The sequence below is a fragment of the Pseudorasbora parva genome, chromosome 3 (assembly GCF_024679245.1).
Source record: "Pseudorasbora parva isolate DD20220531a chromosome 3, ASM2467924v1, whole genome shotgun sequence".
Taxonomy (NCBI): Eukaryota; Metazoa; Chordata; class Actinopteri; order Cypriniformes; family Gobionidae; genus Pseudorasbora; species Pseudorasbora parva.
In genome coordinates this window covers 48,051,173-48,075,124 of record NC_090174.1, presented here as the reverse complement: position 1 = coordinate 48,075,124, position 23,952 = coordinate 48,051,173, and the positions used below count along the sequence as shown (strand labels likewise).

General features: G+C 37.3%; 1 protein-coding gene across 3 annotated transcripts in view; it reads left to right on the top strand.

Moving 5' to 3' along the window:
* The first annotated feature begins 1,513 nt into the window (after nucleotides 1-1,513).
* ssh1a (slingshot protein phosphatase 1a) overlaps nucleotides 1,514-23,952 on the top strand; it is a 42,301-nt gene continuing 19,862 nt past the window's right edge. Inside the window, exons 1-3 of one of the 3 annotated variants that reach the window (XM_067439277.1) lie at nucleotides 1,514-1,860; nucleotides 6,319-6,356; nucleotides 22,403-22,503. In XM_067439277.1, coding sequence (XP_067295378.1) covers nucleotides 1,780-1,860; nucleotides 6,319-6,356; nucleotides 22,403-22,503 — 220 coding nt within the window. In that variant the 5' untranslated portion in view covers nucleotides 1,514-1,779. Of the gene's footprint in view, nucleotides 1,861-6,318; nucleotides 6,357-16,445; nucleotides 16,683-16,951; nucleotides 17,069-22,402; nucleotides 22,504-23,952 lie in introns of those variants that run through there. The other 2 variants (XM_067439279.1, XM_067439278.1) reach the window with 2 other exon arrangements.

Below are 23,952 nucleotides of genomic sequence, written 5' to 3'. Positions count from 1 at the left end.
CCACTGGAGGGCGCCTATTCAAAATAAATGCGTAGTTTGATGACGCAAAGTGTGAGCGCAGCATCTTGGGAGATGTGGTCTTCTCATCACAGCCGGTGGAAAATAGGACTCGGGCAGAAATCACGTTCATGCATGCGGTTATTAACGTTACTGTAGTCTAAAGCAGAGCAGGACCGAGTGTTGTGGACCTGATCACAGCTGCTGGAGCGATTGTTAAACAAATACCCGCCTTGTGAATACCGGGACTTTTATTATGACGGGACGGGACACATTCGCCGGGCGCCTGCACAGATCCGCACTTCCGGTTATGATTTTGAGGTAATGTAGCTCTGTTTATCATATTACATTTAAGTGTGTTCAAAACGATGTTATGACTTTACTCCGTGCGTTCACTTGTTCACACTGCTAAGAGTAAAGTGCTCCTGCGAAATAAAAGCCGAAACCGAGGGTAACGCAGATATGATGCAATTGACAGGCGACTCCCTCAAATGCAATGCTGAAACGTCCCTGTACTTAGTTAAAATAGCAATTTTCTCACAATTTACAAATTGTTGGAAACTTCTGGGATATTGTAGGTACTCAACTGAACAAAATATATAACACTGGCCTAGTGGTTTTTGGATATTTTACTGCAAAAATACTACATAGTTCACCTTTAATTTACCCCACCACAAACAACTCTATGATATTTAAATTATTTTTAAAAAACATTTAAAACAACCCAAACACACCTATATACATATATCATGCTGCATTAATCAATTTCTTAAAAAATAAAAATAATAAAAAAAATAAAAAAAAATAATAAAATACACTTCATAGTGGATTCCAAGTGATCAAGGGCTTAGGGTGTTCCAGTTCAGCTCATTGCGAAAGTTCCGCCAGTACTGTGCACTCATGCAACATAGCCAACGACGCACATCTGAGTGAACAAGACTGAGGGAAGTTAGCAAGTGAAGGGCATAATAAAAACAAACTGGAACACAGCATAAGATCCCAGTGTCTTTTTGTGCACTGCTGAATCTCTGAAGTAATTGAATCATCCATTCAACCGATTTGTTATTCAGCTGAGTGATTTACAACATTCATGAAAGAGTCTGCATATTATTTTCCACAATTGAGAACAGATATTACCATTGTACATATATTTAGTCAATGGCATGGCTTTTATCAAGCTATAAAAACAAAGATTATCTAAATAAACTGAGTTTCAGTAACCTCCTTACATTCACAGAAACGAGAGGTACCATACACCCACCACAGTTAATTCAATATATCCAACGAGATTCAGATTCAAAACACTGACTCGTTCAGTAAAGGGCGTGTTCGTTCAGTATGTCCAACCAATGATATGCGCCCACAGAGCCCATACTCGAAGTCTATTGGTCCATGCTATTGACAGTCTTGGAAGTCACTCGCTTCGAAAGAGGCAGAGTCGGTAAACGAAAAATATGAAACGATTCGTTCGCATAAATGATTCATTCAAAAGCGCCGAATCGCAAACACCACTAGGTTCTATGAGCTGAAGGCAGCAGCAGTAGTAGTAGTCTGTGTTTCAGCCACATGCGGCAGAGAGAGAGAGAGAGGCACCAAAACATCACCAGCTCATGTCAAAGCGGATTCAGAGACACAAACAGCGGCTCAGCCATATGGCCTTATAACAGTGGCTCCATCGAGCGCGTGGAGTTGCAGTGTCTGGTGCTGCTGCTAGGGGAAAATCCGCTAGTCGGTTTAGCTTGTGACAGATAGACTGGCCGTAGTGCCGGGAGATTTCCATCCATGGCTCTGGTCACCCTGCAGCGCTCGCCCACTCCCAGCGCGGCGTCCACTTCCAGCACCGCCACCACTAACGCGGGGGAGGTAAGCGGAAATAAACACGCTGAGATAAGATGATGTAATGCTTAATAAAATGCCTAAGGGGAATCATATATGTGAGTCACGTAGGCCCAATGCTAATACAGCTCAGGCTGTAGAGCTAATAGCGGGATGCCATCAGGGCTGATGGAGGATTGAACGCTGTGTCAAGACACGATTGGCCTTTGGGCTTTTTTATCCACTATAGCTTACATGTGTACACTCACACATACATAAATATAATTCATGGCTTAAGTTGTTGAGTTTTACTTGATCATTCAATGGTAGATACAATTGTTATGGTAGTAGTTATGTGATGCTCTTGAGTTGAATCCTGATAAATTCTGTCAAAAGGATGTTGTTCTGATGTTGACAGGGCGGTTTTACCTTCTTGAGCTAACGTTAATAGCTTGCTTCCAGGCGGTCCTGTGATTTGTGACAACAATCGTCAAACATACATAATTTTATGTAAACAAACCTAAAAACACTTTTTTGTTTGGTACAGACTGGTTTAACTAAGGATTAATCATGGATACCATGTCCAGTCTTAAAGGTACAATGATTTACCGGGTCTTTATACAAATTAATGCCACTTTCACTTTCATTAAAAAATTCTTAAAATATTTATATCCACAAAAGATGAAGACCAGACCGTCTAGAAAAAGCTGTTTTATTTAACATGAGCGGGTAGTCACTTCATGGGTGTCGCTGTTGACATCACGTGACTGGCCGTCATTCAAGTGTGCAAGGTGTTTTGCGATGCATAATGTAATAGAAGATATGTTCTTTTATGATACTTAGTAATTAGGGCTATGGTGAGATTTCATTTACTGTGAATATTGCAGATAGTATTGTAACTGTTTGTGCATAAACATCTTAACAAAACATTTTGTATATTATATAGGACACACACACACACACACACACACACACACACACACACACACACACACACACACACACACACACACACACGTCATGACAGTTGGTATTAATAGATGAAATGGGGACCAGTTAAAACTAAACAAACTTACTCAGTGGTCTTACTTACCCTTAAATGGAAAGATGTGTATACAAAAATAAGCTCGCAGAATGTTATTGGTTATATTTATTTTTATTAAAAATATAATTTACATTTTTGCTCCTGTCATTGTTTGTAGAAGTACTAGTAAATGCAAGAGTTAGTTTTATCTAATGGTATTGTGCTGGACTGTGTGCTTCCATTCATTTGGTCAAGCCATTTTAAAAGGGGAACTATCAAAGGGGGGGAGGGGTGGGGTCTTTTTGGTCATGGTCTCTCCTGTATACAATGAAACTGTCCAACAACAGAAATACTAAAAACTGCCTTCCCCATTCCCCATGGTTCCTAATTTGTGCTTCGACAAATTAGTGTTGTAATTTGCTACTGTATCTATATGGTGCAGATCTGCAGGTGGTCAATTTTTGTTACACTAACCCTTCATGAGCTGCCGTTCTTTGTGTGAAAGTTAAAGGTCTGCCCCCCTGAGGACTGCATTTCTTCTCAACAGAAATTTAAATCTAAGTCATTGTGCCCTGGCACAGCTAAGCTCCTCTCATGCAATGAAAGGCCTCCTGTTTTTACCTTTTCATCAGGATCTAGACCCTTTAGCCAGTCTCACTAGGAGAGCTGTATGGCCTTTATTTGTTAGTGATTCTCAGGAGGAGGTTCTGAAAGGTGTCAGGAAAATCCTGCTTTTTCAAAAATTGTCTTGCAGGTTTTAAATTGTCTTCCCTCTATAAAAGCGCCCTACCTTCATATTAATAGTTTGTCTGTATCACCGTTGTCTTAGAAAACCATTGTACTACTTACACCCAGTAGGAGGCGCTAGCTCTTCACATTTCAATGGCAGAGCACAAAGCACATGATCTGATGGATACTGTATTATAAGAGTAACGCTTGCATTATGAATTATAGATATTTGTGTACTATTTTTATTATATACACACAATTCAGGCCAGGGAGTAAATCACACTTTTAAGTCGGTTTCTGACGCAGTACCACGATCAGATTAACAACATTCTTGAACCTCTTAGGAAATGTTTTTTTGCTTCTTAGTTGGACTAGACCTTTTTATTCCAGATTGTTCAGATATTTAATGTTTAGATTTATATAGTACTTGTATCTAAGAATGATTGCGTAACGCACTGCGCTAGTGAGGACACGCACTATTTAGAATTCACAGCACGACCTCAAACATGAGGACTGGGAACATGCAGCTGCAGTGATGTCATCTCATGCAGAGGCTGCGAGAGAGGGATAGATAGGCTGATAGAAAGAAGCGGTAGAGAACTCATTAAAGAGGAATAATTACAGTGTTGTTGGTTTTATTTGGTTTTAAGGTTCCAAGGGTAAGAAATCCAAGGGTACAAAAGGAATGTTATTCAGGTTAAATAAAAAAATCTAAACTGACCCTGTTTATTTTAAAGGATTAGAACTATAGAATTCCTATAGAATTTAGGGGGGAAACACAATACAATGGACGGGGGTTCAAAAGTTGATGACAAGAAATTCATAATTTTTTTTATTAAATCATTAAAAATCAAACAGATAGGCTAAATAATATTAAAATAAATAAAACTTAATAAAACGTTAAACGTTTGCTTGTACATTCAGTAAACAACATTAAGTTAACTTTATCATTCAACTGAACTGTGCTTTGTTTCAAACACTTACCGGACTCTGTTCATAAACCAAATGCACACCCATGAAAGAGCGCGGTTTTCTTACGCATTTACTTTGACTTCAATGTATGACTAATGTATGACCCATTTCATATGCGGCCAACAGCAGGGGTTATATTAATACATTATAATTGTTTGATCAAAATTATTACTAACAATTCAGGAGACGTTGGATATTGGTATGTCCCTGCTAAATACTACGGCACATTTGTATTTACTCACAAATGCAAGAATAATAAATAATGAAAAGAATACTACATGAACATTTATTTGAACTCTCCAAACGTTGTGAATTCTCTATCCCATTTTAAGATTTGGCATGTGTGTGCACCAAAAAATACAGAATTTTTTTTTACAATAAAGAAATCTTAAAAATAAAAGCGGGGTTTCACAGAGAGGGCTTGGTTTAAGCCAGGATTAGGCTTTAGTTCAATTAGGACATTTTAAGTAGCCTTTTGTAAATGTGCCTTAGAAAACTGGTGTGAATCTTAAGACATTGGCACTGATATATTTTAAGATTTGTCATTGCAAGTTGCTTTCTGTTAAGACGGCTCTCAAACATGCATTTTAGTCTGTGAAACTGGGGGAAAGTTGCTAAAACTCATCAGATATTTCAGCTCAGTGACAATCCAGATGTGACGTGTGTCACTTTATTTGCATCTTAAACATTTATATAGATTTTTTTTAAACGCTGTATCAATACATCACATCAAGTCATATGATCGATGCATCAATCTTTATCAATGTATTGTTACACCCCTACATTTTATGGGTCTTTCACTCACTCTGTCACATTACAGAATTAAAATAGGTTTGCAAATACTTAGGAGCACCATATTGATTTCTACCTTCTTATTTTTCACCATTCACCCAATGCTGTCTGTTCATCCACTTAGAACATAATAAATCACAGTATAGCCTCACGCCTCCAAAAAGTCTGTTTCTGTTCACAAACCTCATTGTTTCCACTCACTCCTCTCTGCCCTCCTTATAAAGTTTTATAAGCTCAGCTTCTGCATGAAGAGACAGATTTTGGGACATGACAGAAACCCTGGCACAACCAATTCCCCTGACACGGTTTCTTCCCCTTTAGGCATCTGTCACATCTGACCATGGCACACTGCCCTGCCTCCATTCAGTGCTACATACCACTATCAGTAACCTAATAACCAGGGCCGTCACTTTCACATACAGTGAGGAACTATTTTAAAAACACTCTTTGTTATGACGAAACATTATCTCAAGGAGAGGCCCCATTGTTCACGTGTCAGCTTTGAGAGAACATTTCTTCGTTGTCATATTGCGCATTGTGAGTAGTGAAATATCAAAGCTTTCTTTGTTATTTAGGACATATTGTGCTTAAATGTTACAGAGTTAGCAGAGAGAGCGAGAGATCACGTGTGTGTGTGTGCGTGCGTGCGTGTGTGGGGGGGCATGTTTAGGCCAACGTTGCACTGGGTTTGAGTCGGGTGAGGTTGTGGAATTTGGAAAAGTTCCGAGGCCTTAGGGATTCTGGCCTCTCCAGTATTTATTCCGGAATTGTGCTGACATTTTCAAAACAGATGCTGAATTTATAACTTGTAATTTGGTTTCGGTAGAAGATGTGTGAAGACGTAAATAGATTCATTACATCACAAAAGATGCATCCTACTCTGTTGCTCAAAGCAGTAAAATTTTAAATAGAATAGTGTGGACATGTCTTAGTGCTCTGTTGTTTCAGATAACTAACTTCTGTTTCCCTCATTCTTTTTTTCCCCTCAGGACTTTGGAAGTGACGATGAGCGCCGGCTAAATCAGAGGTAACAACTGTCTTTTAAATATAAGGTTTTGTATATTTTTGGTGTGTTCTCAAGCTCTGATCTGTCAGAAGCATGCAGACGATGAAGAGTCTGTCCATTCCATAATGAGAGGAGTCTTCATCGCACCCTGTATTTTGAGAGATGGTTCTGCTCGACTGTTCTAACACATATAATCAAGGATATCTGAGCCCAGGCGTCTGATCACTGTTTTCACAGCAGCTCTAACACCAGAGTGGGTTTTTATTACAGTTGTAGTTTCTCCTCGACTGAAGTGAGGTCAAGTGGATTTCATTTGAAGCAAACATCTTGCTGGCTTTCCCCTTTTGGTCACTGTATCGCTCCTAATGAATAGTCTTATTAGTGTTATCTGGTTCCTTGTAATTCAATGCCAAGACAGATGAATGAAGTCGTGTTTAGTAGAGCTACCTTATGTACCTCTACCTACATATTTGTAAAACCTACCTATACACACACGATGCACTGTAATTTCCAACTGAAATGAACACTAGTGGCAGTAAAACACCAACAACTTTTATTCCCTTTCACAGATTATTGATTAATAAAGACTTATAGTCACCTTGCACAATACTATGCGGTGACCTCAATATACTTTTACCTAAGTGCACATAAGTGTAAAGTAAAACACTTTGACTTTAACAGAGCTCAGAGACTTGAATGTAAGCTAAAATGGCATATTTGCATCATCAAATGCTTTGTCCTCTCACTTTGTTTTTGTTAACACTTTCGGTTAGGTTTAGGGTAGGGGTTAGTTCAGATGGTACATTATTTCTGTCAGGGCTAGTATCATCAAATATGATTGATTGCATATAAGATGCATAGCAATATAATTTTGCAGTAATGTCACCACAGGCACAATTGTCCAATGAACTTGGGTTGCTTTTTTAGTTGTGAAATTGCAAGCAAGCATGTGGATGCTTTGTAAATCTTTTTGACTGACTCATTGGAAACAACCGGTTCATTTGTTTGTGAATCCTGCCTGTCACCAATGCCATTTGCAACCATTTTACTCGCAATAGGAATCCCTGTTATGAATCATGTTGATTTAACACTTTGTGATGCATCAGGAGATCATAATTGGATAATGATTCAAACTGCAGCAAACGCATATAAGAGAGGAAAACTGCACAATAGTTTTCAGTCTTTCTCCTGCAAGTCTCTTACATTTTATATGTTGGTGGTGGAGAAATGACTTACTTCAGCTATAACAGTTTTATAAGATATGATTCAATGGCTGCATAAATTTAAATGTTCATATTAATGTAAGTATTTCAATGCGCTATGAATATATATATATATATATATATATATATATATATATATATATATATATATATATATATATATATATATATATATATATATATATATATATATATATATAGTCTTATAATTTTACTGTCGCAGCCTTAGTGTTTACGTGTAAGGTCAAATGCTTTTCAAGTAGAGAGGACATTTGTCCAGACTGTTTTTAGATTTAGCATTTTAGAGGATGTACGGTATTAAACTAGGGCTTGTGTCTGCTGGGATTGTCCTTTCAAACTTTGCATTCAGGTCACAAGTAAGAGCAGAAGGAAAGTTCTTCAGAGACAAGTTGTTTGCTGATGTGCAGTACTTTGTAAAACTCTTACTCTGTATTTCAGTGTTGCCCTCTCTAATAAATGGCCAAACATGGTCGAATAACAACTCGCGAGGAAAGTCGGAAATCTTATGTACAGTACAGATTGAGGCGCTAAAGGAAGAGGATGTGTACAGAGGAAGATTTGTCATCCCAGAGGTCACATGACATCCTCAGAGGTCACATTTCTCAGGAAGTAGTGCTTGTGTTGACAATAAACTCAACACAAGTTGAAATAATATCCATATCTGTCTTAATTTAGCATTTTTCTGCATAAATGACAGTAGAGGTGCTATAATGTGTTTGTTTTGTGGTTTTGGTAAAAGTATCTCTAAATGAATGGCTTCCTATAAGCACATTCAAACCAACTAATCCTTAGAACACAGCGATAATAAGTACTTTGTTAAAGAGTATAGGAAATGGATTGTTTTTTTTTTCTTGATCAAGCTTAGAAAATGGTGTGGAAGAACTACTGTTCCAGTTACCTGAATGAACCCACTAATGCCGTCTGTCCGTTTTCTGCTGGATGTGAGCACATGTGGCGTGTGTGACCTACATAAGGTCATCTGATAAGGGAAAGAGCAGTTGTTCCCTCAGCACATTTAAAGTGCTTTTAGTACTTTCTGTCCATCTCCGTCTCGTTCTCGCTCTGTTTGCCCTGTGATGTTTCAGAAGGTAGTGTTCAGTGTTTCTGTAAAAACAGGATATGAGAAAACGAGTCTGAGATTCCAGCTTTAGCGATTGCAAACACAATGGAGGCTGTGTCTGATTTTTGTATCTTCCTGTGACTCATAGATAAGACTCTTGTCCCTCAGCACCAAACAGTTTCCTTCAAATACCAATTAGAAAGAACGTACAGTGGCCAAAAGAAGTATTTGTGCACTTAAGCCACACTTAAAAATCACTTAAAAATCACTTGGAAATCAGTTGGTTAGAAGTCATTGTAAAAGTTGCGAAGAAAAGGGAAGTTTGTTCTAAAAAAAAAAAACATAATTTATTTGCAGATGCCACTTAGTTTGATAATTTTATGTAATGAACTTCAGTGGGTTCTAATAATTAATTAAATGAAAATAAAACACTTAGTAAAAAAGATTAAACATTTTATTGGTTTACCTGCAAGTCATGTGACCATAACCAACATGTGTAATATTATATGTCAAATGGGTTCAGCTGACAAAAAAAAGTTTAGGAATCCCTTATACAATGCAATGACTTTCAAACATTTTACAATGTAGTTTAATTACCCAAATACTTCTTAAGGCTAAGTCAGTAGAGCAATTTCAATGTAATGTACATGCATGTATATGTTATGTTCGAGCCTTATTTTTAAAATATTCATTGGAACTATCCAGAGCCCAGAAAACGGACAGAAAATTTGTGTGTGTTGGGAACAGGATGTCCTAGAGGCTCATGTGAAACAAATCCCCTTTTAATGAGGAAAAACAAGGTTAGGATAAAGTCACTAGAGCAATAGATGCATGGAGCTAAAACAATGTAAGAACAGCAGCATCAGCAAAACAGAATACTTCTTCCTCACAAACAGCCATTTTAGATGAGGATGAAACTGAGAATGAACCAAAACACTTGTAATTTTGGAATAGGTAAGTTAAAGGGATAGTTCACCCAAAAATGTAATCGTCATTATTTGCTCACCTTAAGTTGTTCCAGACCTGTATGAATTTCTTTCTTCTGCTGAACACAAAGGAAGATATTTGGAACAATTTTTGCTTTCACACAGCAATACCGGTAAATTACCATAAGATTACCAGAATGACTTTCCTGGTAAATACACAATATGCTGTTCACACAAGCAGCGCCATTCTGGATTTTTACAGCAAAATCCCGGGTCATTTCTGTGGTCAGTCATCTTTTAATGCTGCGCCATTGTCTTCATCTGCCCACATGAGGAGTTTCACAGTCTTTTCATTTGATTTGACAACATATTTTTGACGTCTGAGTGACAGGCATAATGGATGATCAAACAGAATGTGTGTTTGTCGGGCATAATAGTATCAAACTGCAGAGCCACAGCGCTGATCTGCTGAGCAGAAATGTCTCGAGTGCTACACGTGAAAAAAAACTGCAACGTGTCACGGCGGTCAAAGATGATAATTTAGCATATATTTAAATAGAAAAACTATTAAAAACCTTACAATAAACAAAGCAGAGTAATCACGATATCTTCATAACTCTTAATGATTACCGGTAATCTTAATTCCGCGTTCACACAGCGCATAGTAGCAGTGATTTAAACTTTTATTTTTTTACAACTTCCATTACTGGTAACTTGCCAGCACCTGTTCACACATTTAATTTAACAGTAAAGACTGTATGTGTGAGGCTGCCGAGATCTCCTTGGTTACAAATATTCTTCCAAATATCTTCCTTTGTGTTCAGCAGAAGAAAGAAATTCATACAGGTTTGAAACAACTTTTTTTGGGTGAAAGAGTTTTTTGGGTGAACTATCCCTTTACGAGTGTAAGCTAGTGACTCTTTTAAAGATATAAACCACTAGTTGCTCCTGAACTGAGCATTCCAGCTCCAGAGCTTAGTCAGTCGTTGTGCAATTATCAGACTGTGACACGTCATGGTCAGAGTCCCAGTATTTGATGTAATTTTTTTATACACACTTGTAAAGACCTGTACTTTTGCCTAAGCTTATTGATTTCTGAAGTAACACCCGTTGCTAGTAAGAAACTGTTTGAACCTGACAGATTCCTTTTCTCCTACCTAAGGCTGACTTATCTTGTATTTTCCTGAATCATGTTGAAATATGTGCCGTTGCAAAATCTGCAGTACTGTTACGTGCAGTTTGTGGTTTAGTGTGGAAAGGGAAAGGAAATGCCATAGTTTTTAATGTTTTATAGCATGTTCATACCAAAGAGAGTACAATTCTAAATACACTTTTATATTTATACTGTTAGCCAGGCATGTTTAACTTAAATAGCCCAGCATTGCAGATAAATATAGTAAACAAAAGGACAAAAATGACATTATTTCCATGTTTTTGCAACACAATTCCATTTTATCATGTACAGACAGCATCACTTTTTCCCACTGTCTCTCACACATATACTGTACGGGCACGCACTCGCACAGAAACGTGTTGTCAGTGCTGCACTGATGGTTTTATAAGTAAAATAGCTCCTTAAAACCTATATGGCATTTCTCACTAGCGATGTAATAACGGCGCTGTCCTTGACGCAGATAAACTTACAGTTTCTCTATTAGTAGAGATGCAGCTGCTGAACACTGAGACACATTACTATCAGTGGCTCAAGCCTCTGTTACCATCTCTAAAATTGCATTTTTGAATTAGCAACAGAGGCTTGGGTTCAGATGTGTGAGAAATTAGTCCTACACGTCGTTTTAAGGACAAAAAAAATTTGACGTGGTAAAAGTAGTACATGTGTAATAATTGACTCCGGGCCGTTAAATTATTGAAAAACAACGCACATCTGATGTGCAACAGCCACTCCACTTTGCGTCAAGTCCGCATTGCCACCTCAGGTGTTCATTACTTTTGGCGTTTTGAAACTGGCATAGCTGCATTAGAATGGCTTTTCTGCAATCTTTATGAATAAACATGTTAATTACAGGAGTTTTAATTGAGCCTTATCGTAGACAGGACCTGACCCCTCTAATAACTGTAACCCTTATCTTAGCCTTTGTGAGATGCACTCAGGAATGCCTGCTGAACTGCCAAAATCTATTCCCGTGGAAGTGGTACAGCAGTGAGTCAGTTAGTGATTTCACCAAACAGACACTGAGGCAGGAGCAGCCAAGCACAGCAATCTGTGTTTGTGTTAGGGTGTAGTTGTAGTGCATATCAGGGTTTGAATATTTGGGTGTGTGTGAACGTCTCCGATCTATTAGACAACATCCGAGTAAAAATGTACAGTTGATATTTGTTCTTAATAGTTTTGAACATCAATTTTAAAGGGTTAGATCACCCAAAAATTAAATTGATGTCATTAATGACTTACCCTATAATGTTGTTCCACACCTGTAAGACCTCCGTTCATACACAGTTTAAGATATTTTAGTCCGACAGCATATCTAGGCACAGTATACAGTCCATGTCCAGAAAGGTAATAAAAACATCATCAAAGTAGTCCATATGTGACATCAGTTGGTTAATTAGAATCTCTTGAAGCATCGGAAATACATTTTGGTCCAAAAATAATAAAAACTACGACTTTATTTAGCATTGTCTTCTCTTCTGCATTTGTTTTCAAACTTCAAATAAAGATTCAAACGGTCATGAATCAGCGGATTGATTCATGATTCGGATCGCCAATGTCACGGGATTTCAGCAGTTCGGGAGTTTGACACGGTTTCCGAATCACGAATCATGAAGACGGAGGTCTTACGGGTGTGAAACGACATTAATTACATAATTTTCATTTTTGGGTGAACTAACCCTTTAAGTTAAAGGGATAGAGCACCTAAAACTCAAATAAGCCCTTGGCTACAATCCATGTATTCCATGTTTGTTCATTAACATGCACTGTCCCAATCAAATAAATACATTTTCACCAAAAAAAAATATTTTTATATATGTAAAATATCTTAAAGTGTACTTTCAGCCAATGATAAAGTGTGTATCTTGCCAGCCTAAGCTGGTTTGCAGGTCTTTCAGCCTGGTCAGGCTCAGGCTCTGCTCCAACTTTGACAAGTAAGATTAAGTGACATTCATGGTGGGCTATAGAGTTTTTTTTCCCCCCGTAACAGATTTTTAACTTTCTTTTATAATAAAAGGGACAGGTCTTTAAAGGACTCTATATACAAGCACACGTGTTTACTGGTTCCGAGTTGATTATTCAACTCTGGACAGCAAACCAGCTTAAGCTGTTTTTTAGCAGTTCTTTAGCAATTTGATTGTACATCATAGTATTTTTCTAGTTGCACCTGCAAATTGAACAAAGATAAAATGATAATGTGTCATTGTCAAATCATCCGTGTTAAATCAATCGAAATTTGGAAACTTTCCTGGTTCAAATTTTATTTATTTTATTAATAATTTATTCTGAAAAAAGACTAATATTAATAGTTATGAAAGCCAAAATATCAAATGCCATTGATGCATATTTACTGAGTAATTCACTATTTTGTGGAGGGGTATTGAGAAAAAAAAACTGCGATCTGAGAATTGGAGCCGAGTTACAGGTTGGTGAATATGACTTTAGAAAGATTGCAGCATGAGCTGACATGGAATTACATTTATATACGCAGAAATTAAATAATGCTGAGTTGAAGTTATACTGCTTTGCTTATGTGCATCCAATTAAAATATGGACTGTCTGTCAGACAGAAATGGCTGAGGTTAGACATGTCCTACCTGCATGTGCACACAATGGCCTTTTGTACAATACATGAGGAATAAAATTTAGTGGCATGACATTCATTTCACCTGTTACAAAACAACCATTCTCAAGTCTTTTGCTCTCTGTATTAGTTTAAATAACAATAACACTGCTCTTTGCTTAGAATACGTGCTATTACAAGAGCACAAGATGCAAGAACATGCATGTATCCTTGAGAGTGCGTTCAACATCATTTAGACCAAGGCCAGTTCATGTGGCAATTCGTATGATTTAATAGGGAGGCGGAGCAAATACAGGCATCTGGCCAATAGATTGAAGAACACTGATGTAATATGTGATTCATCATTTTTGCTTTGACACCTGAGAAAAGATTGGTGTGCGCTGTTTTCCCCCTCCCTACTTTTGTCCCTCGTTTTTCCTTCGTTGCTCAGCAAAGATAGAATGGAAATGTTACGTAACATTTGCTCTCAGAAAAGAAGCTTTTAATCTTTGTGCCTGTGTGCAGAAAAGCCACCATAGCACTTTTGTGTATCAATGCAGTCTCAGCACACAAGAATAATCCAGTGAACACGCACCTTACGATACACACACACACACACACACACGCACACACACACGCCTGATCTGCTTAGAGCTTCACATGCAGGTGTCCTGAATCGGGACACCTGTCCGGTGTACTGGAGGTTGTCTAGTGTTACCATAGTTATGCTGAGTCACATGGGAAGCTGTAGTCATGTGTGCCATGACTTGGGATGTCAAAGCGTGAGCAAGTAAGGCTAATCTGCCTAGGATATACATCATGAACGTTCACACACCTGCCATGGATACATTGCAGTAGCACATATATGCCCAAGAGAGGTACTGGTTGAGTACCACAGGCCCATTTGTTGTAATCTACAACAGGATTTTGTAAAGAAGTAGGGGATATTTTAGCTCAACAGAACTGCTGCTAAAATGTGTATTTTTTATCTGAAACATTTTGTAAGTCATTACCTTACTATTCGTTTATTAACTTAATGTTTTTATGGTAAATGCTCCAGATTAAGAAATATTTTATGTTCATGTCTGTGAGAATGATTTAAACTCTTCCCTCAGTCTGTAAGAACAAACCAATTAAACCCTAAAAGTTCCCATAGGAGTTCTGTTGGTCATGCATGACTATACCGCAAAAAATATTTCCCTAATCAGTATTTCTTTTTTTGCTGTTTTATTAGCTTACATAGCAAAACGGTTACTTGGGACATGTTTTCAAAGAATACTACAGGCTACACTGCCATTCAAGTTTGGGGTCGGTAAGATATTTAAGAATGCTTTTAAAAAAAAGTGTCTTATGTTCACCAAAGCTGCATTTTTTTGATCAAAAATGCAGTACTTTATTTTAAGATTGTGGAATATTATTACAATTTGAAATAACTATTAATATATAGTCTAGCAGTCTTAACTGTCACTTGATCAATATAATGCATTCTCGCTAAATAAAAGTATTAATTTATTTATTTTAAATCTGTCACCCCAAAATTTTGAATGGCAGTGTATATCTTCAGTTAAGTGTTTATCGCCCCATTGTATTTTTTCTCTAGTTTTAAACCTAAACCAAAATTTTATGTGATTTATGTTTCTAAAAAATAAAATATTTATAATAAAAATAAATAAAACAATAAAATAAAATTCAAGTCCCAAACTATTTAAAGATTATTATTATTATTATTATTATTGTTATTATTATTATTTTACTAATCCTGTTTTACTGGAAACCCAGATACATGTTTTTTAAGACATATTTTCTTTTTATGGAAGTTTATCCAAACATATGATTTCCACTATAGCTCAGGTTTATAATAATAATCAAATATATTCTTCTGTTCTCATTTTTGTTGAAACCCTCTGCAGTTCCTTGTCCCGTATATAGGCTACCATATTAAGTTACTGTATTATTATTGTACACATGGTTTCTGCTTATATTTTTATAAACTGAGGGAAAAGTCAAAGTTATTTTTAGTGGTAATTGACAGCATTCCACTTGTATTGAACCCAGAACATTCCTTTAAAGAGTGTAACCTGGCAGCATTTTGTTTGTTTTCTTTGCTTGTTTTAAGTCCTATTCACTTGGCTTCTTTAGTTATTTTAGACAGCTCTCTTCATCTCCCTTTCTGTTCTTCCTTCCTTCTTAAATATTTCCCCTCCCCCTGTGTGTATTCCCCCCAGCTATTTCTGTTCCTTGGTGTCTCAGTTTACTCTTTGTCCTGTTTTATCTGCGTTTAGAGAGAAAGAGTCAACTTTCATCATCTGAATACTGCTTCTTCATTTGTCCCTGCCTGTGTGTGTGTCTGAGAGAGAACCAGTACTCTGTCCTTCTCAGTCAAGCCGCAGTGTTGACAGACAAGATAGTGAAGTACAGATGGTCATCCAGTCTTTCCACTTACTGCATTCTACTCAAGGGCTGAGCTCATCCCCCATCTCATAATGAGATTTTGAAGAAGCTTCCCTGGTTTGTCTGACAGCAGCAGGCACAGCCGCCCATGATTGGCCCATGTGAGGATGGCGCACAGAGGATTCTGGGACAGATCATTTTAGAGCTTGGCGAGCATTCGAGAGACCTAACTAAGAAGATCAACACATTTGTTCCAGCTGTTAGTAGCCAGCCGTTCTTGTTCCTCTCTTTTGTCAAACTGAAAGCCTTTAGGAACAAGATTCTCTTTTTACTGCTGGAATCTTTTCTATTTTTTCTGTCAGATTTGCTGGAGTAAAGAGGTTTTATTTCTCAAAGAGAGACACCAGGATCTCTGCAGCCGGCCGGCTTTTTTACAGCGTCAGAGCTGTTTGGAGTGCTCTACATTGAAAAAAATTGGTATAGTTTTTACTCAGGAATTGCAAATTTCACAAGCAAATGCAAAGAAACAGCAAGTAACAGTAGTAGAAAAACTGATATTATATTTTCTTGTAAAACACTCATATAGTCTTCATTTAACACATTAAAATTCTCTTCATGCACATACACAAAGTGCCTCATCCCTTCCTGTAACTGAAAGAGAAGAGAACAGGTTTTTCCTCCTCTCTATTTACAGAGAGAGAGAGAGAGAGAGAGAGAGAGAGAGAAACTCGCTCACACTCTCAGACAGCGTCAGACCGAGGTAGGGGCTGCAGATGCACTCCTCCTCTCCTCTGCATGCTGTTTTTCTCCCTCTGTCGTAAGCAACTGGAGATCTGACCGAAGCGTGCTGCTGCAGACCGGGCCGAGGGAGAGCTCCCTGCAGCCAGCAGCAGGATGCATCTGGTTGTGGACTCCTGTCAGGAAGTTGTGCTGAAGATGCTACCGTACTTTGTGGATAATGCATTCGTCACGCAGAGCCAGATCTACCACATGTGAGTGAACCAATGAATTGGTGCAGGAGTCTTAAGTGAAATCAGCACTTATGTGGATTGCAGTGGCGTTTGATTGATTGTGATGCATGGCATGTACAGTAAGATCCAGACGTCTGAAAATCACAGATTCCGATTCTCATTTTCAATCTGGAAATGAACAGATGTTTTAGGATGTGAAGTAAATATGAAATATTTAATGTTCTGAAGTGTTTATAGTCACTCATTAAATAAGTTTAATTTGTAACTTTGATCATCAATTCTTTGTACAGACGGTCACATGGATCGTTCTGATCTGGAGAACATGATCATCAGGCTTTACACAACTTATGGAATTCATGAATCTTGAGTGTTGCTGTCATTAAAGTAAAAAGGAGACAACCCAACTAGTAAGACATTGTTAATTAATCATCTGAAAATTGTTAATTTTACAAGTTTAACTTTTCACTCAAATTGTTAAGAATGTCAATTAGTATAGTATGGTTTTTGTCCCTCAAGCTCACCGAGGCTGCATTTATTTGATCAAAAATGCACTATAAACAATCATATCTGTTTTAATTATTATTATTTTAATGTATTTTAAAATGTGATGTATTTATGTGATGGCAAAGCTGAATGTTTAACATCATTACTCATTCAGTTTCACCTGATGATTTAAGAAATCATAATAATTGCTCTAATATGCTATAGTAATATAACATATTAATGCCTTATTGCATGACCATATTCTACATCCCTTAATCCTACCCTCATAGTTAATAGTTAGTAAATAGTGAGAATTTGACCCTAAGTGTGATCAAAAGTTTGAAATAGAATTATTGTAATTAATATAGAAGTATTAATTTCTTTCGAAAAAATGCCTTTGACCAACACCAAACTTTGAAATGGTAGTGTAATTAATAATAAAGGTATTTTAATAGGTATTTTATTTGAAAAAATGGTAACTAAAATTGTTTTTACTAGTGATCTCAGGCATTTGGATCCCACTGTAACTTCTGGACATTATGGTGAGTGAGAAGTGTAGTACAGAGGTAGAAACCTCAACCTGTACTACAGGTGTTGCTGGACTCATGTTTATCTGAGGCCTGAAGATGAGTACAGTTTTGAACGTACATAGATTTGCGTTGACCTGTAAAATCTGGTCTTGCCACATCAGAAACGTTTTCTTTTTATTTGCTCTCATGTAAGAGTGTTTTGTGTTACCTGAGAGTTAGTGATGTTTGCATATTCGAATGAAAGGCATGCGGTTGGCGAATTGAGTTTAGTATTTGCTCTAGGTTGTGTGCATTATATAAGAGTGGAAACACCACTCCTGCAGATGATCATTATCAAAAATCTGATGGAGATTATGTTGACCTTCAGATTAATTTACTAACTGTTAAGTGGAGTAACAACTTGGATGTGTGCTTGGTACTGTGCTTTTCTGTGATATGGAAAGTATTTTTTGCTTATGCATGTAGAAAACAAGTAAGAGTTTATTCAAAGGTGGGCTCTCTATAGGGTGGGCATATCCTCAATATCATAAAAATGCTGATTTTTATGCAGATGTCCCCCAGCTCTAGCCCATATATGCATTCAGTTGTTGTTTATTCAGTCTTTGCCATATTAAGTGTGTTAGCTGCTCTCTTTATGTGTAATGCAATAAAAAATAATGCAGTGAAACTGTTCGTTGCAGATGACAAAATAAAAAGAAACAAAATTTAAATATAATATAAATAAAATAATAATAAATATATTAATGTGTCATGCTGGAAATTCTGGGAATGTCCTTTCGCTGTTTTTCATTGTAAATTAATAAATAATTTAAATAATGCCATAATAAACCATATACAGTTTTACATGGTACATGGTAGGGTAACTTTTAAAGTTAACCAACTTTTCTTCTTTTCTTTTTTACTGTAGCCTGTTTACAGTCTTTTCTGTAATTTCTACTAAATGGCTATTGATCCTACACCAGGTACCAAGTATCCATCTAGGACAGGCTCTAAACATACAATTGAAATGTGGACAGAGACGTTTTAGAGCGGTTTCTTCTCAAAACTTTTACTTGCATCATAATTACACCCTTGGAGATGAGCGTATTCTGCTCAGGGCTTGTGTATCGTCTTTTTCAGCTGTCTGTCTCATAGTCATGACTCAATCCATCAGCACAACGGTACTGAGCTGCTATCAGCCTTCACATAAATCGCTCAGAGGGGTGGACAGAGAGAGAACGCAGCAGGGAGAGGTGAAACAAAAGAGAGGAGGATGGAAACAAAAGCTGCTGTGATCCGCTGACACCCTCGAGGCCTTTGGAGGGAGGGTGAGAAAGTTGAAGAGGGGAATTAGAGAAAGGGAGGAGGAGGAAGTAGGAGAGTAATAAAGAGAAGGGTTGGGTGGGGGCACAATGCGAGTTTTGTTGCCGGTTGCTGATCATGTGATGCTTGTTCATCTGAATGCTGAGACACTGGAAGTCCAGTCAGAAAAATGAGAGGGATGAGTCAGCACAGGGTCACAGCCACAGCAGGGCAAGCATACAATGTGACCCCGGAATATTTTGCCTGCCTAGAACATGATGGTTTTGAGTAGCCACTCCTAAATAGCCTCTCAGTGATCTTTCTTAATGTACACATCTATTATCTAACTTTACTTTTTGACACTCTAAATTTCATACTTTGTTGCATGCGTGTTTGAAAAAGGATCATTGAAATTAAATGAGATTACAGATTAGTATAGGAATGTGAAAAACTACATGCAACGTCTACCTTTAGTTTACATGCAAATTAACTTTAGTGACTTCCCATTCTTAATGCGTAGGTTTTAATATGGAGTTGGCCCACCCTTTGCAGCTATAACAGCTTCAACAACAGCTTCCCACAAGGTTTAGAAGTGTGTTTATGGGAATTTTTGACCATTCTTCTTGAAGCGCATTTATGAGGTCAGGCCAAAAAGGCCCCAAAGGTGTTCTATCAGGTTGCAGGCCAGTCAAGTTCCTCCACGCCAGACTCACTTATCCATGTCTTTATGGACCTTTCTTTGTGTACTGGTTCACAGTTATGTTGGAACAGGAAGAGGCCATGTCCAAACTGTTCCCACAAAATTGGGAGCATGAAATTGTCCAAAATGTCTTGGTATGCTGAAGCATTAAGAGTTCCTTTCACTGGAACTAAGGGGCCAAACCCTAAAAAAACAATCCCACAACATAATCCCCTCTCCACCAAACTCTCCACTTGGTACAATACAGTCAAGCAAATACCGTCCTCCTAGCAACCGTAAAACCCAGACTCCTCTGTCGGATTGCCAGACAGAAGTGTGATTCGTCACTCCAGAGAACACGTCTCCACTGCTGTGGAGTGCTGTACACTGTCCAGTGGTGGCGTACTTTACACCACTGCATCCAACACTTTGCATCGCACTTGGATGATGTGAGGCTTGGATGCGACTGCTTGGCCATGGAAACACATTCCATGAAGCCTCTATGCACTGTTCTTGAGGTAATCCTGAAGGCCACACAAAGTTTGGAGGTCTGTAGGTATTGACTTGGCGACTTCTACGCACTGTGCACTTCAGCATGCTTAGCTTACCACTTCGTGGCTGAGTTGCTGTTGGCTTCTACTTTGTAATAATGCCATTAACAGTTGAACGTGGAATATTTAGTAGTGAGGAAATTTCAAAAATTGACTTATTGCACAAGTGGCAACCTATCACGGTTCCACGCTTTAATTCAATGAACTCCTGAGAGAGGCCCATTCTTTCTCAAATGTTTGTAGAAGCAAGTATTGGGTCCCAATACTTTTGGCAATATAGTGCATTTTCAAAATGGTTGACCTCTTGGGTTGTCTGAATTAGTTAACTAGTTAGTCTTAAGGAAGCTCAGTATAATTATGGTCTATTACTGATTAAGTGTCATATATACAGAATACAGTTGGTACAGTCTGTTACAGTTCTGTTCACAAACAGTTCACTTATAAAAGATGCTGACAACCTCATTCTGTGAATGCTTTACATTTTCAAATGAGTGAGAGTGATTTATAGAGCACGTTTAGATGCTGTCTGCTGCATGAATAGAGCCACAGTCAACAACTAGTTGCCTGACAAGTCATTGACATACAGTATGTATGACATGTTTGTGTTCTTTGTAGGTTGTTTTGTGCTTGTCAAGCACTAATTGTATGCGTGTCATTAATCAGGTTGTGACAGAAATTAGGAATGGAATGGAATGGAATTTGAAAAGAAAAAAAAAAAACAAATCTGCAAGGGCACTTTATATTGATCCGAAATTTAGCATAAAGGCATTTAGAATGGAACTTTTCAACTGATGTAATCGGTTTAAAAATAAATGTTTCTTGATCCCTGAATCAGCATATTAGAATGATTTTTGAAGGATCACGACTAAAGACTGAAAATTAAGCTTTTGCAATCATATTTAAAAAAAAATATTAAAGTAGAAAACAGTTTTTTTTTATTGGAATAATATTTCACAATATTATTGTTTTACTGTATTTTTTATCAAATATATGCAACCTTGGTGATTTACATAAACTTTGGTTCTATGGGCTAATCCTTTTGGTTAATAGTGTGGCTAGTAGTAGTTTCTATAACTACTTTCAATACACACACACACACACAAACATTTCATCAAACTGTCAACCAAAGTCCGGTAGAACTCCACCATGTTCAGACTAATTAATGTAAACCATCCCTGCCCTGTTATGACAGTAGGATAACAGACAAGGGTATTTTCATTACAGCTCAGTAGCTTCTCTGCAAGATATTGAGCCCATTTCTCACCTTACCAGCTGTAGTCCTGTTTTTCCCATCACTGAGTTTCCATTAAGACTTACTTGTGCCACAGTGCATTAGAATAATAGTAAGCCTCAGGTGGTTCACATTTCTATAAGTGTGTTAAACTGCGTGTGAGGCTAATTATTGCCCCACCTGAAATCACAAACCTAAAGCACATGCCGTGAGCATACCGGGTGAGTGGTGGTGAGATGGGTTGTATAACATGCAAAAACCAACCCCAGTGGATTCAATATGCACAGTCATAGGTCATTCACAAAGTGTTTTGTTTTCATAGAGAAAGAATGGACACACAGCCATATGCATTTATCATAAACCCTCTCTTTTTATTGTCACTGATTATTAGTCAGTAGATTTAGATCACTGACATCAATTTTTATTTTAATAGTGCTTTTCATCCTAAATTTAAGCACACATGATGAAATAGATGTATATTTGTAGATCACCGTTAAAACTTCAGGGTAAGTGAGATTTATTTAAAATAAATACTTTTATTTAGCAATGATGCATTCAGTTGATCAATAGTGACAATAAAGTTGTAAAAATATTGTTGTAATAATGTTACAAAATATTTATATTTTTAGAATATTTCATACATTCTTTTCAACTTTCTCTTCAGCAGAGCACATTTTTTTTTCCAGTTTTTGGTGTACATTTTCTGAATGATGAGTCTGATAAATGAACCAGTAAACAGTTTTTTTTTTGTTTAAAAAAAAAAAAAAAGTAGAATATATGAGCGGAGGAAGAGAACCCCACATGCTTTCGCGAAATCCAAATCCACAAATTTTAGTTCTTGTGGGTTTGTTGTATTTGCAGCAAAACCCACAATTGTATTGTAATTGCATTGTCTAAACTGTCAAGCAAGCATGTTTTGTTCAATTGTTGCAGTCGTTTCTCACATTGTCTCCTCTCTACCCTTTCTTTCCCTCCATCTTTTACAGTCTAAGTGAGAGCTTCTTCATGGTCAAGGGGGCCGCTCTGTTTTTGCAGCAGGGCAGTTGTCCACAGGGTCAGAGAGGTCATCCTCACCACAAGCATGCAGGTCAGTCCATGCATGCACTTGAATGAGATTGAGGGGTTTCTATAAAATCCGTCTTCTCCCTTGCATCACACGTCAGTGTGTTACTGAATTTATATAAGCAGTCACATATACAGGTGATGCTTCACATGCAGAATGCTCACTTTTATTTGAGTCAACCTCGATGCTGTATTAACTCTACTTCAGGGCCTGTATTACCATGGTCATTTCACTTAGGAATAATAACTTTTTAAAATCAATTAAGAAAATTAAGTCAAGACTTAAGATGATAGGAAGTTTCTGTAAAACAGCCACAGATGTGTTGCTACAATTTTATATTATGGACAGGTGAATAATGGTTACTGTGATGATTTTTGTATGGGTGAATTGATCAATCTTCGGTTAACTTGCCGTTTTAAATAACGACTGTATCGATTACATTTCTATGCCACTATGTGGCATCAAGTGATTTGTTATTTGTCATTGAATAATTAATTCATGGGAGTTTTTCCGATAAGCTGATTTCTCCAGTAATGAAACAAGTGAAGTTTTTATGGCTGCATTTTAAAACTACATACTTCTCTACTATACTAGTAAGCGAAAAACAGTATGTGACAAAAGAAGTATGTCTGAATTCACAGTACTCATAAAAGAGCGGGCAAATGTACCCGGATGGCCTATTTCTTCCGTTGAGATTCTGCAGCATGCACATTCATACTATGTAGAACATACTTTTTTTTAGATGTCATGAAGTAATGAGTACTTACTCAAGAGAGTATGCGATTTCGGACGCAGCCTATGAGTGAGTCATTCATTCAAGAGATTTTTTCAAAAACGCTGATTCATCCAGTAATGAAAAGTGAAATCTTAAAGGAAATCTTAAAAGAATTCATTCTAATTAAATAAACATTTTAAATAGACAGCAACAATTCATATTTTGTCAGAACCTGTAGTAAATTACGTTATTCGCTCTAGTGACTGTTTACTATCTGCTACGTCTGTCCTGAGAGAGAAATTCTGCAGCAGATGCTGTCCGGCTGATGGACAGACTCAGTGCTGGCTAAGCGTGTCCCAGACAAGTGTGTGTGTGTGTGTGTTTGTATGTGGATTAGCCAGATTAGCAGTTTAGCTCAGCACATTTGGGACTGTGAGAACATCACTTCTTAGACGGGCGCACAGAGTGGGACATCTCTGTTTTATGTGGTTTATGATGCACATACATATATGCAGAGATAAGTAGGGAACATATAAAAATACACTATAAACTTTTTTATTATATTAATATAATATTTAGGTTTTAAAATAGAATTAATTGCACAGAAAGGAACGCATAGGTAGAGAAGCTGTCTGTATAGACACATACTTTACATATATTTTAGATATGCATACCACCAATATAGTGGAGCTTCTTTTTTCATTATACAGTATGTGGTAAGTTGTCACAGTCTGCCTGTTAAACATTCTATTGTATAG